The sequence below is a fragment of the Equus quagga genome, chromosome 13 (genome assembly GCF_021613505.1).
Source record: "Equus quagga isolate Etosha38 chromosome 13, UCLA_HA_Equagga_1.0, whole genome shotgun sequence".
In the NCBI taxonomy this organism is placed as follows: domain Eukaryota; kingdom Metazoa; phylum Chordata; class Mammalia; order Perissodactyla; family Equidae; genus Equus; species Equus quagga.
The window spans coordinates 53,738,576-53,751,386 of record NC_060279.1 but is presented as its reverse complement, the minus strand read 5'-3'; the positions used below and the strand labels follow the sequence as shown (position 1 = coordinate 53,751,386).

Below are 12,811 nucleotides of genomic sequence, written 5' to 3'. Positions count from 1 at the left end.
AAGCCCCAAGCCAGGTCGTCAGGGGGCTCGGTTTCAGCCCCCAACTCGCCCCCTCAACCTGAAGCCCTTCAGTGGTAAACACTGGGGGGCTTCCTCCAGGACGCCCACAGGGCCTACCATAGAGCGAGTTGAAGACGGTGAAGAGGAAGAGCTGGGGCAGCAGGAAGACACCAAAAGAGAAGAAGGCCAAGGCCCAGGTGGTGCCCAGCAGCACGGTGAGGCCCAGCACGGTGACCGTGTCCCGGCAGGCCCGGGGCCCCGGCGCCTTCTCCCGCGCCTTCAGTCTGCGCAGGGCCCGCAGCGCCCAGGCCAGCACCACCAGGTTGAAGAGGGATGTGAGGCCACCATAGCCCATGACCAGGACGCTGTGCACCTCAGGGCTCCGCACCCAGCACCTGCAGAGGAGGAGCGAAGTGCCAGGGTCGGTGTGGCTCCCAGGGCCAGGGAGAAGCGGCGTCTCTCGGCCTCTGGACCCAGCCCCATCTCCCCATCTCTGGCTGAGACCCGTTGTCTCTTGCCTGACTGCACACGTGGTGAAGTCCTGGGCCCGGCTTTCCAGCCAGGCCACCACGATAGGACCCACCCGCCGCCGGGCAGCGTGCCTGGAGCCCCCGCGAGCCTCCTTCCCAGCCAGGCGGTCTCTCCTGCCCCCGTGCCCTTACCCACCTGAAAGCTCCCTCCCCTCCCCGTACAGCCCTCTCTCCTCTCTGCGGCCAGCCTAGCCGCCAGCTGGTATGATCTATGGCATCGGTGGTCCTGGGTCCGCTTTCCTGGGAACTTCTCCTTCCACCCAGTACACTTCCATCCCATCGCCGTTTTTGTGCAATGGGACGCCCTCCCCAGGACCCTCAGGTGGCCGAACTGGGCCACCCTCCCTTCCCTGAGCAGTGACTGAGCGGCAGCAAGCTCTCCCTGTGCGGACTGAGGAGCAGAGGACCAGCAGGAAGACTCCACTGACAGCTGAGGGGCGAGCCAGAGAGGCGTGGCAGGGGCCCAGCCCTGGTCTGGACCCTCCCTGAGGTCTTCACGTCCAAGACACCTTCAAGACAGGTGCCACCTTCTACCCAGTCAGACACCACGTCACATGCTTTCCGTGGATTCGCCCATTCGATCCTCGTGAGGACGCTACGAGGCAGGTACGTGATCATCCCCATCCTGCAGATGAGGAAACTGAGGCTCTGGCTCAGGAACATTCTCTAGTAAGAGGCAGAGGGGGGACTTGAAACCCCGTGGCCTGAGCCCAGAGCCTGTGCCCCTAACTGTCACCATCACCTGCTTGGGCTCCTGCCACTGCAGTGACAAGGTTCCTTGAACATGAGTTTGGGGATTCGTCCAAAGTGACAAGCGTGGTTGCGGATCATTCCTTCCACTGCCAGATAAGTGTCCAGCAGGTGGCTCTGCCACGTTTACTATTCCGGGTTCTGTCAGCGGGCACTGGAGTTATTCTCAAGGATTTCCTCAGACTGCGGTTTGTGTTTAGGAATACACATGTGTGTCACCTCACACCTGTTAGAGCAGCCATCAGCAAAAAGATGAGAGATACCAAACGTCGGCGAGGACGTGGAGAAAAGGGAGTGCAAACCGGTGCGGCCACTACGGAAAACAGTATGGAGCTTCCTCAAAAATTAAAAATAGAAATAACATATGATCCAGCTATTCCACTTCTGGGTATTTATCCAAAGAAAATGAAAACACTAACTCGAAAAGATATCTGCGCCTCCATGTTCATTGCAGCATTATTTACAACAGCCAAGACAGGAAACAACCTACATGTCCATCCGTGGATGAACGGATAAAGAAAACGTGATGTATATATACGACGGAATATTCAGCCATAAAAAAGAATGAAATCTTGCCATTTGCGACAACATGGGTGGAAGTTGAGGGCATTATGCTAAATGGAATAAGTCAGACAAAGACTAATACCATATGATCTCACTTAGATATGGAATCTAAAAAAAAACCAAGCTCATAGACACAGAGGACAGATTAGTGGTTGCAGAGGCAATGGTTGGAGAGAGAGCAAATGGGTGAAGGGGGTCAAAGGCACAAACTTCCAGTTATAAAATAAATAAATCCTGGGGATGTGATGCACAGCATGGCAACTAGGGTTAATAATACTGTATTGCATATTTGAAAGTTGTTAAGAGAATAGATCTTTTTTTAGTTTTTTTTTTTTTTTTTTTTGAGGAAGACTGGCCCTGAGCTAACATCCTTGCCCATCTTCCTCCACTTTATATGTGGGACAGCTACCACAGCATGGCTTGCCAAGTGGTGCCATGTCTGCAACCGGGATCCGAACCGGCGAACCCTGGGCCGCCGAGAAGTGGAATGTGCAAAATTAACTGCTGCGCCACCGGGCTGGCCCCCAAGAGAGTAGATCTTAAAAATCCTCATCACGAGAAAAAAATTCTGTAACTACGTATAGTGTCGGATGTTAACCAGACTTACTGTGGTGATCATTTCACAATCTATACAAATATCGAATCATTATGTTGTACACCTGAAACTAATATAATATGTCAATTATACCTCAATTTAAAAAAATTAAAAATTATGGGGCCAGCCCTGTGGCCAAGTGGTTAAGTTCGCGTGCTCCGCTTTGTCGGCCCAGGGTTTCGCTGGTTCGGATCCTGGGCGTGGACATGGCACTGCTCTTCAGGCCATGCTGAGGCGGCGTCCCACATGCCACAACCAGAGACACTCACAGCTGGAATATACAACTATGTACTGGGGGACTTTGGGGAGAAGAAGAAAAAAAAAGAGGATTGGCAACAGACGTTAGCACAGGTGCCAATCTTTAAAAAAATAATAATTTTAAAAAAATTTTTAAAGAATTCATATATATGTAGTAAGAGTTTTTTAAACACAAGAAAACAAAAGTCACTCAATCCAGGGTATGAGGGGAGAGGGAGAGGAGGGGCAGCCTGGGGAGAAGCTGGATCGTAGGATGGGGGTCCCCTGACATCCCGCATCATGGGCCTCTGTCCTGTGGAAGGGTCGTTTTAGCTCTTTGTCCGGATCACGTATTACATAACAAAATGCACGTTTAAAGAGTCCTGCGTCACACCTCCTCTGAGAAACCCACCCGACCGTCACCGTGAGAGGGACCAAGCCCCTGGGCCCCACCCCGCACCCAGAGCCCTTGCCTCCCAGAGGCCACGGCGGCAGTGGTTGGGGCCCGGCTCTGGAGGCAGCCTCCCCACGGCCGAGTCCCAGCTCTGCCATTGACTGGCAGGGTTCTTAAGCTGTCTGTGCCTCAGTTTCCCTAGCTGTCAACAACGGCTGACAACAGAACCGACTTCTTGCTGTGAGGACTGAACAGGCCAATACACTGGGCCCACCACAGACTGGGCCCTCAGCAGTCTTGAGCCTGCGTCAGCCAAGCCAGGGACATGATGGCCTGATGGCCAAGGCTAGTGATGGGTCCACAGGGGCTTATTAAGCTATTCTCTCCATGTTGGCCTTAGGAACTTTGCATAACAAGAGAAAGGTTAAGGTCCCAGGGCACAGGAAGAGGCAGTGGAGTCTGTCCCCCAGACCCCCCCAGGCCCACCTCTGTGCCTCTCCTCGAACCCCCTCCCCCCTGCACCTGCTAAGCCCCGTCCCTGCGGTGTCCCAGCCCCCACAGCCCTCTCTTCTTGGACTCGGAGGGTTTGAGGGCTGGCAGTGCCATGCCAGGCACAGGTCGGGGGAGCTGGAGCCTAAGCAGGTGAAGCAATGTGGTGGGAAGGGAGAACAGGCAGGCGCAGGCCGAGCCCCACCGGCAGGCCTGAGAGCCGGAGGGGCTGGGCCGACAGCGGTGCACTGCCGGGAGGCGGAGGCCCCCTGCCCTGGCCTTGGAGGCCCCTGAGCGGGCACGGGAGCCCATGCCATGGCTTCCTAGTGTCAGCCAGCACAGACATGAGCCCGCCCGCAGGAGACCTTGGGGACCTGGCAGAGGCGTGTGGCAAAGCCCCCAGAACTGCCCCCTGTCTAAGCAGCGGCCCCCTCCCTGCCCCACAGCCAGCGCCTGCCTACAGGACACCTCGCTCAGAGGCCCAGGGCCATGTGGCCCTGATGTGTCCCTAGAGCTGGAGCCTGCCGCAGCCCTGAGGGCACTCACATGGACATGTTCTGGAAGCTTGTGCCATTTCCCTGGCTGTCAGAGAGTAGGATTGTGCGGGGTCCATAAGCTGAGCTCTTGACAGCAAGGACGAGAAGCACCAGGAAGGCCGGGACCCCTGAGGAGTGGGACAGAGGCTCAGCATTTGTCAGGAGACCCCAGGGATGGGCTGGTTGTGGGTCCCAGGGGCTGCCACAACAGAAGTGCACTGGACAGGGGACGGGGGGTAGAGACTGTTCTGAGCCCCCAGGTCCTGTGGTCCAGCTTCAGAGCAGTTGACCTGGTGGTCTTAGAGAAGGCTGCCTCCAAGGTGATGTGAGTGAGGCCTCTAGGGCGGGATGGTAGTGGCAGCTGTAGTGGTCACACTGGGGAGGTGGTGGCTGGAAGCTAATGGGAGAGAGGGTTGGGGAACTGGTGAGGAAACAGCTAATAAAGAGAGGGGCTAGGAAGGTGACAGAGATGCCAATGATGGCTGTGAACACTAGGATGAGGATGATGGTGATGATGGAGGTGATGGTAGGGACATAGTGAAAGTGGTGGTGGAGGCAGAGGTGGAGGAGGTGATGGTGGAGGAGATGGTGGTGGTGGAGGTGTGGAGGTGACGGTGGTGGTGGAGGCAGAGGTGGTGGAGGTAATGGCAGAGGTGACAGTGGTGGTGGAGGTAGAGATAGTGGAGGTGACAGTGGTGGTGGAGGTTGAGGTGGTGGAGGTGACAGTGGTGGTGGAGGTAGAGATGGTGGAGGTGATGGCGGTATTAGAGGTGGTGGTGATAGACATGTTGGAGGAGTGGTGATAAGAAGAGCAATGTAGGAAGTGGTGGTGGGCATTGGCAGGGATGATGACTGGTAGTCCTGGCAGTGGTCAGTATGAGGAGGAGGAGGAGAAAGAGGACAGGAGGAGGCAGACGCCTCATCCAGCTGGAAGCCTCCGGAAGCGAGAGTGGAGGGAGGCGGTGCTCACCCCAGCCCACTGCGCAGAGCTTGAGCACATATCGGCGGATATAGATGTTGTAGACACGCCCCAGGAGAAGGTAGAGGTTGAAGCCTTCAATGGCCATCCAGGTGAGGCAGCTGAGCAGCGCGAAGTGCAGGACGGCGGCCAGCGCTGCACACACTGAGCCGGGCACGGGGGTCAGGGCCAGCGTGGGGCTCAGCAGGAAGGCAACATTCAGGAGCAGCACGGAGGCATGCAGGTTCATGTGGATGCGTGTTATGGAGTCTCTCTGCCTCCTGTGGGTGGGAGCAGAGCCCTCTGTGGCCTGGGGACATCTCCCAGGCAGCGCCAACCTCTGGGCTCATAGACATGCAATGATGGGGACACGGGTGGAGATGGGGCAGGGACCCAGCAGCAGCCACACAGAGAGGCTCTCCTGCCTCCCGGCCTCCACCCTCTGGAGAAGCCCGCCTCACTCTGGGGGAGCAAGTAGGAAAGGAGGCGGGGCGCCGAGCGGCTGTGGGTGCACAGGCCCTGCCCCGGGGCAGCAGAATACCTGGTGTGGACGTGCAGCAGGAGGGTGAGCAGCGAGGCCACGACGGAGATGCTGCAGCCCACGAGGGAGATGTAGGTGAGAGGCGCCAGCAGCTCCACAGGGACCGGGGCCGCGGACAGTTGCTGTGGGAGGGAACGGAGGCTGGAGGCCAGAAGCATGGAAATGCCCTCCCCAGGCTCAATCAGAGAGACCCGAGAAGGCCTCAGCTCCAAGCCCCCAGCCCCATGATCCTAGCCACGGTCCTGGCTTGAAGAAAGCCATGGCAGACAGTGCCACTTCCCCCCTCCCGACTCCCATCTCCCCTTCCTCTTTGGGAATCCCCCACCCCCACCCCACCCCGCTCTCTGTGCATTTGGGTGGACCCACCAGTTCTCCCACTATGTGTGGCCAGCTGCACCAGGCCTGGCCTCTCAGAGCCCTCCCTCCTCCTGATTGGTTAGCGGACAGGTATGTGACACATTCTAAGCCAGTGGGACTCAATCCTTAGACTTTGGCTGGCAGAATGGATAAGAGAAGCTCTCATTCTACCAGCCTGAAAGCTAGTAGGACATGAGCCTGGACCTGCTGGCAGCCATGTTTTATTATCCCATGGGGAGATCCTGTTGGAGAGTTAAGCCAGCACAGAGTAAGCACAACTGAGACAAAGATAGAGTTCTGTCTTGCTGATATTGAGCCCCTGGATCAAGCCACGCCTGAAGCCTAACCCAGCCCTTTCAGGAACATGAGCCCATAAATTTCTTTTTTTTTTCCTTAAGCACATTTGAGTTGAATTTTCTGTCCCTTGCACCAGCCTTTGCCTTGCTCCTCTATCCTGGACATGGGGCCCTCTGCAGCTCTGACCACCCTCACCCAGGCTGGATGTACACATACCATGAGAACAGCAAAATAGCTGAGGTGGTTGCAGCGGCAGAGCACCTGGGAAGGTGAGGGCTGCTCTGTGCGACAGCCCTCAGGGCTCCAGACCCCCCAGTAGTGCTGGCTGGCTCCCTCCTTCCAGAAGACACAGGTCACCATGTAACCTTCCTAAGGGGAGATGCTGGAATTGGGTGCAGCCAAGGAGTGCAGGGGTGGGCTGTGGCTCAGGGTCTGGAAACTGTGGGGGCCAAAGGGGACTCCACTGCAACCTTGTCAACAGTTTACCAGGCACTGGCTGGGCTCTGGCATCAGGCAGACCCAGATTACAGCCCCGCCTCCACCGTGGACTCTGAGAGTGACTTGGGCAAGTCACAGAGCTTCTCTGAGCCTCAGTTTCTTCATCTGCAAAATGGGATCATTTATACCCAAGTCACAAGGACAGTGGAAAAATGAAAGGCAATGAAGAATCTTGAGAGCTGAGCTCTGACGCATGCAGCAGGTGCTCTGTAATTGACTGCCCTCTTCCCCCTCCTCCCCTCAGGGAACAGCAATGGTCCAGACCCCTCGATGCCAGTGGAGAAGAGAGAGACTCATGCATAGACAACCTGACGCCAAGCCGTGTGGGTGGAGCGGCGGGGGAGATGACACAGGCAGTGCCCTGGAAACCACGGGGAAAGGGGCCCAGGAGTGCTGAGAAGGGAAGGGACGAGCGGGGCGCGGGCCTTAGAGGACACGTCAGACTTCAACAGAAGTGGAGCAAGGACATGCCACGTGAAGGGAACTGGGGACAAAGACCCAGAGGAGTGGAAGGAAAGGATGACGGTGACAGTGCGGGTGCAGAGCAGGCCTGCCGAGGCTGACAGGAAGATGGGGCCGGCGAGGAGCCTCGGGTTTCTGGGGACATCAGGACAGAGGAGCAGAGGCCCAGGGCTCCTGCGGATGCCAGGACAGATGAGCGGAGGCTGGGGGCTTGAGCCCACCCAGCATCCTTCTTCCTTCTTTCAGTATCAGCATCCGCACTTCCCTTGAGGACCCATCCCTCCGCCAGTGGTCCGTCAGATGAGTCCAGCCCTGTCCCTCGGCCACATGACCCAGGCCTGGCCAATCCACACATTCCATCCCCCTGGGCACAGTGATGGCCCTCGGATGGACACATGGCCCAGCTGGACCTTCAGGACTCCATTCTGGGACCCCAGTTTGCACTGATGAGAAAGAGCCTGCTGAGAAGAGGGAAAGGAAGTGCAGCGCTTCTGCTGCCATCTCGCCAGAATGGAGAGCCAAGGCAGGAAACCAAGGCTGAGAGATGGAGAGAGACTGAGCCATTATGGAATCGTATCAGCCCCTGGATGCAGCCATGCCTGAAGCTAGACAGCCCTAGATGTTTCATTTACATGAGCCAATAAAATTCCCTTTTGTGTTTAAGCTGGCTTGAGCGGGTTTTCTATCACTTGCAACTCAAAGATTCCTGATTAAGGCAGTGAGTAGAAGCGTCTCCCTCGTTTCTTTGGCAGGAATTTTCAGAAAGTATGATGGATTAAAACAGTTTGTTTCTAAGAAGGTTCCACAGATTTGGGTTTGGTCAAACCCATGCTCAACAGCACAGCCACAAGGGGGCAGGGGTGGGGTGGGAACAGGGTGCCCCCCACAGTACCAGGCTTTGGTTGTGCCAGAAGCTGATGTTGATGGGCTCCCTGAGGTTGTTCACGTGTTCGTGGCCCAGCTGGGCCCCCAGGACATAGTTATTGAGGAGAGATGCGTTGGTGTCACTCTGGAGGGCAGCAGAGGAAGAAGAGCTGACCAGAGGGGCCACGAGGAGACCCCGGACGAGGCCAGAGAGCCCCCTTCTCCAGCCCCTCCTCCCTGCATGAGAACAAGCAGACACCCATCACGCGCACAGCATGAGCCAGCCTCCCAGCCTTTGCATATGCTGTTCCTTCCACCGGGAACGCTGTCCTGTTGCCACCCCCAGCTCCACCTCCCATGTTTAATGCCTTCCAGCCTCATCGCCTCCACCTCGCTACTGTCTTAACCCACGTTCAAAACCCAGGTTAAAAGGCACCTTCTCCAGAAGCCCTCCTGGACTGCTCCTTGGGACAACTCCACCCCCATCACCCCCACACCCGAATCATCCATCACTTTGTATCTCCAAGGTTATAATCAATACTGAACCACGATTAAGTCTCTACAGTTCTAATCTAACTGGAGAGAGAGAGAGAGAAGGGAGGGGGCAGAGAGTTCTCTGAGAATAGGCATCCTGCGACCTTCTCGTCTGTCTCCTGCCTGACTGTCTGGGTCCCGGACAGGCACACACTTGGTGGTTTCTCAGGTTTCATTGGCACCTTGTCATTGTGCCTTCTCACCATCCTGCTAAAACTGAGGCCCAGAGAGGGACGATGGCTGGCTCAGGTTGCACAGCCGGCTGGTCCTGTGTGGTGCTGGCCTGCACCCAGAGGCCGGGCAGTGGCGTGGATGCCTGCAGTTGCCCCAGGGAGGGGCCAGCGCTTGCCCTCCTCAGCCGCCAGGGCGCTGACCTGGAAGTAGTAGGTGGCCAGGAAGTAGATGCAGATGAGACGCAGCTCCCGGGGGCGGGCCCTGCAGGCGTTCTGCGTCAGCTCGGCAGGGAACTGCATGGCGTGCCTGGTCTGGGCTTGCGGAGGCCAAAGACAGCCTGAGCCTGGTGTCCGAGGCCCCCAACCCAGCCCCAACACCTTCACGGCCCCCCACCCCCCGTGAACTCTTCTCGGCCTTTCCCCAGGCATTTCCTTCCCCGGAACCTCCAGCTGCAGAAGCCTCTCCTCCGAGGCTGCACGTCCCCCAAACTCCCCGAGACCCCAGGCCCTCCCTCCGGTCTGCTCTGGCCTTGAGTTTGGGTTCTTTACCCTACCCGACTGGGGCCCCTGAGGACGGAGCGTCTCGCCACACCAGGGTCCTCAAAGGGGCCTGGGTTCCCCAGCCTCTCCTGCGCTGCCTCCCCGCAGGGACCGGCAAAGCGAGAAGAGGATGCTGCTCTTTCCATCGCTCCCGTGAGGAGCATCAGCCCCACTTTACAGAGAAGGCAGCTCACAGCTCGTTAGGGCAGAGCCCGGACTGGTGGGCAGGAGGGCCGTGGGGCCTAGGGAAGTCCAGACCTCAAGCCCCTGGAGGATCTCTGGGCTGGTGGCACCGGCCACCCTGCCCCTGGGCCGCCTCTGACCTGGGGGACCCACTCCATGGTGGAACTGCTCAGCGAGAGGCCGGCGAAGTCACAGCCCAGCCTGAAGGCCAGCGACTGGATGGTGCGTGTTTGCAGCGTGAGGTTGTGGCCCCCGAAGGTGGCGTTCAGCAGTCTCTGCTCCAGGCCGTGGATGAACCTGAGGGTGAGAGAGATGGCCAGAGCCAGGGTGGCTGCAGGGGTGAGAGGAGCCCCAGACAGCGTGGGAGGGCAGGGCTCCCCCATCCCACAGCCCTGTCACTCCCACCTCCGGACCTTTGCAGACTGTTCCTGGCACACTCTTACTTCCCCACCCATCTCCTCCCCATTAACTCTTGCTCTGGTCCCAGTTTGTTGACACCTCCTCCAGGAAGCCTTCCCTGGCCACTTGCCGCTGACTGAGTGAGACGCCCGCAGTCCCTGTGTTTCCCTGGCCAGTCATCAGCATTGACTTCTCACCCAGAGCTGCCCAGCCTTTGGGTCACAGACTCTGGAGAGCCCAGTCAGAGTCTTGGAGCCCCTGCCCAGGAAAGAGCAGAGACCCACGGCTCTGTACCTGCTTTCATGGCATCCATGGTTAAGGGCCCCTGGCCTAGACAGTAAACTTGATGAGAGAATCTCCAGAGCCTCATGCCAGGCACACAGTAGGTACTCGATAATCGCAGGTTGAATAAGTGAATTAACGGTCTACACTGGACCAACTCTGGACCACTGATTCAAGGAGCCGGGGCGGGAGGAGGGACACGGGACTCACTCAGGAGGAGAGGTGGGTCTCCGGCTCCTGGCCGCCGCCTCCATCCTCTGCATCCAGCGCAGTGATTCTCCGGAGGCGTCTGCAGGGAGCGAGCCCGACCTCCGCCTCAGCCTCCGCCCGCAGCGCCCCGGCCCTTCCTGGGCCGTCCCCCCAGCGGAGACCCCCAGCCCGCCCTGGGCGCTGCCCCGAGGCCCGGGCGCCCCATTCAAGCTCCTGGGTTGGAAGCCCCCGCCTCCCGCATCACACTGGGGGCCCGGGCCTCGCCGGATGGACTGCCGGCTCAGCCGAGCCTCTTACCCGCGGTCCCGCTCCGCGCGGTCACGAGGCACAGGCCGAGGAAGAGGGCCCCCCGGCGCTCCATGGCCGAGGTCCCTGGGCGGCGTCTGCCCTGGAAAAGGCGCGCGCCGCCGTCAGCGTCGCAGAGGAGCCACTTCTGACTCTAGGCAGGCGGCGTGTCTCCAAGCGAGGACATGCCGCATCTTATTTGGTCCTCGCTCCTCCTGCATTTCACAGATGGGAAACAGGCTCAGAGAACAAGGGGTCCTGCTTCGCTAGAGGCCGCCTGAAGCCAGGGCTCTGTGACTCCGGAATCCCTGACCGTTTAGTAACGCCTGCTGTTAGCAGCTCTGCCTGAGACACGGCCCCCCCAACAATGGGCTCTCGGGGGCTTCTCCAGGGCCCTGACCTCACCCAAGGGGAGCTGCTTGGGAGCAAGCAACACGTAGCCCTTCCAGCCCTGCAGTTAACTCACCATGTGACACTGGGCAAGGATCTGCCCCTCGCTGCCCTCCTTTTCCTCTATTTTAGAATGAACTAATGCATTTTCCCTTAAATATAGCAAATGTATGTGTACCCCCTGAAACACCACTAAAACGAGAGTGAGTGAACACAGCAGGCACAAAGGCACAGAGACAGAAGGACGGGAAAGAAGACACAGCAGATGAGAGGTGTCAGCAAAACTTCTGAGGCTGCAGAGCAGAGGGCCACCCGGTAAGAAACTGAGCAGACCAGAAAACATTGAACCCAAGTGCCTGCAGCGGGGAAAGGCATGGAGTCGGGGGGACGGCGATGGGGCAGGTCAGCTAGTTCAAGCCTCACGACCTTGGGAACGCTTGAGAACTGCAGGCATCAGGAACCTCTGGAAGTGGGAGTGCAGGGTGAGATTGAACTGGGGCTTGGTGGTCGTGAGTCTTTAAAAGGACCAGCTGGGTCCCAGATCTCCTCTCCCACCTGGGATGTCCAGGAGCATCCCACACCACCCTACCATCCTCAACCCGACCCCAGCACAAAGTGGATTCCCTGGAGATGGGGCACCGTAGAGATTCTGAGGGGAAGGGTGGGGTGCCATTCTGGTTTAGGAAAATTGTGCCATATCCCCTCCTCACCGCCTCCTCCACTTAGCTCCCGGAAGGCTGTTAGCAGCCAGGTGATGGTGCCCCAAGGCAGGAGAAAACTCTTCTCTGGAGAACTGGACCATTTCTTGGTCCATATAGCTATGGATGTTTTGGTGTTCCTCAGTGAAAGGGCCAAGACCAAACTCACGGTGATGCTTCGCCGGTCACCAAGCCCCACCAAGCTAAGTTTTTAGTGCTCCACTCTTAAAGATGAATGGTCAACCAAGGATCACTACGTATTTGAAAACATACACACTTTCTCAGAAAGCTGTTGCAGGATGTGCTCCAACAAAATGAGGAAGTAAATCATGAAAGGAGACAGAGGGTAGAGGAAACCCCACCAGAGGGGAAGTGAAGCTACTCCCCAGAAAATGTGTGAAGAGAAAGCCCAGGTTGATAACTGAACAGCAAGACTAGGGTTCATCCTGTTCAGAAGACGGCAGGAGAAAAGAAACCTCCCAGAGGGTGGGCTCAACAAGTAAAAGAAGGAGGAGGAGGAGGAAGAGAATATACAGACTGATAGGTTTGAACATGTAGAAAAAGTATTTTGAGAGATGTCTTACAGAAAGCTTGCAAATGAAAAATAAAAGGGAGCAATTCGTTTCAGGAAGCCCAAGTTGTACAAGAAAGAAAATGTGATGTCACTATACAAATTGTCTTAATAAGGAATAAAATGTATGTAGTCATAATAGAAACGTTGAGTGGGAGATTTATTTTTTTAATTGTGTAAAAGCCATATTAAAATGATTTCGATTTCCACTTAAGATGTGGAAAACCACAAGAGAATATCACTCCCATCATGACCATGGAAGAAGCCAAATAATGTACAAAATCAATTATTTGAACCCATTAGAGAGCTGAGGTCACAAGGTAACCAAATAAAGTGATTTGCGATGGTTGATAAGCCCTTCAGGGGTGAACGGTTTCACCTTTGACAGATCCTAGGAGGAAGAGGTGGTTGCCACAAAAGCAGACGAGAAGAAAGCTGATAATGACTTGAGTGAGTGAGAATTAGAGTGACAGT

The 12,811-nt window shown here is 56.8% G+C and overlaps 1 protein-coding gene across 2 annotated transcripts in view; it reads right to left on the bottom strand.

The window, feature by feature from the left end:
• The window catches only part of ADGRG5 (adhesion G protein-coupled receptor G5), a 12,630-nt gene extending 1,766 nt beyond the window's left edge, over window positions 1-10,864 (bottom strand). The window contains exons 1-10 of one of the 2 annotated variants that reach the window (XM_046683089.1): window positions 10,691-10,864; window positions 10,394-10,472; window positions 9,643-9,799; window positions 8,981-9,091; window positions 8,101-8,217; window positions 6,465-6,617; window positions 5,595-5,716; window positions 5,066-5,334; window positions 4,106-4,223; window positions 118-395 (exon numbers count right to left, since the gene is read on the bottom strand). In XM_046683089.1, the coding sequence (XP_046539045.1) occupies window positions 118-395; window positions 4,106-4,223; window positions 5,066-5,334; window positions 5,595-5,716; window positions 6,465-6,617; window positions 8,101-8,217; window positions 8,981-9,091; window positions 9,643-9,799; window positions 10,394-10,472; window positions 10,691-10,754 (1,468 nt within the window). In that variant the 5' untranslated portion in view covers window positions 10,755-10,864. The remainder of the gene's footprint in view (window positions 1-117; window positions 396-4,105; window positions 4,224-5,065; window positions 5,335-5,594; window positions 5,717-6,464; window positions 6,618-8,100; window positions 8,218-8,980; window positions 9,092-9,642; window positions 9,800-10,393; window positions 10,473-10,690) is intronic. The other variant, XM_046683090.1, reaches the window with a different exon arrangement.
• Window positions 10,865-12,811: the final 1,947 nt, after the last annotated feature.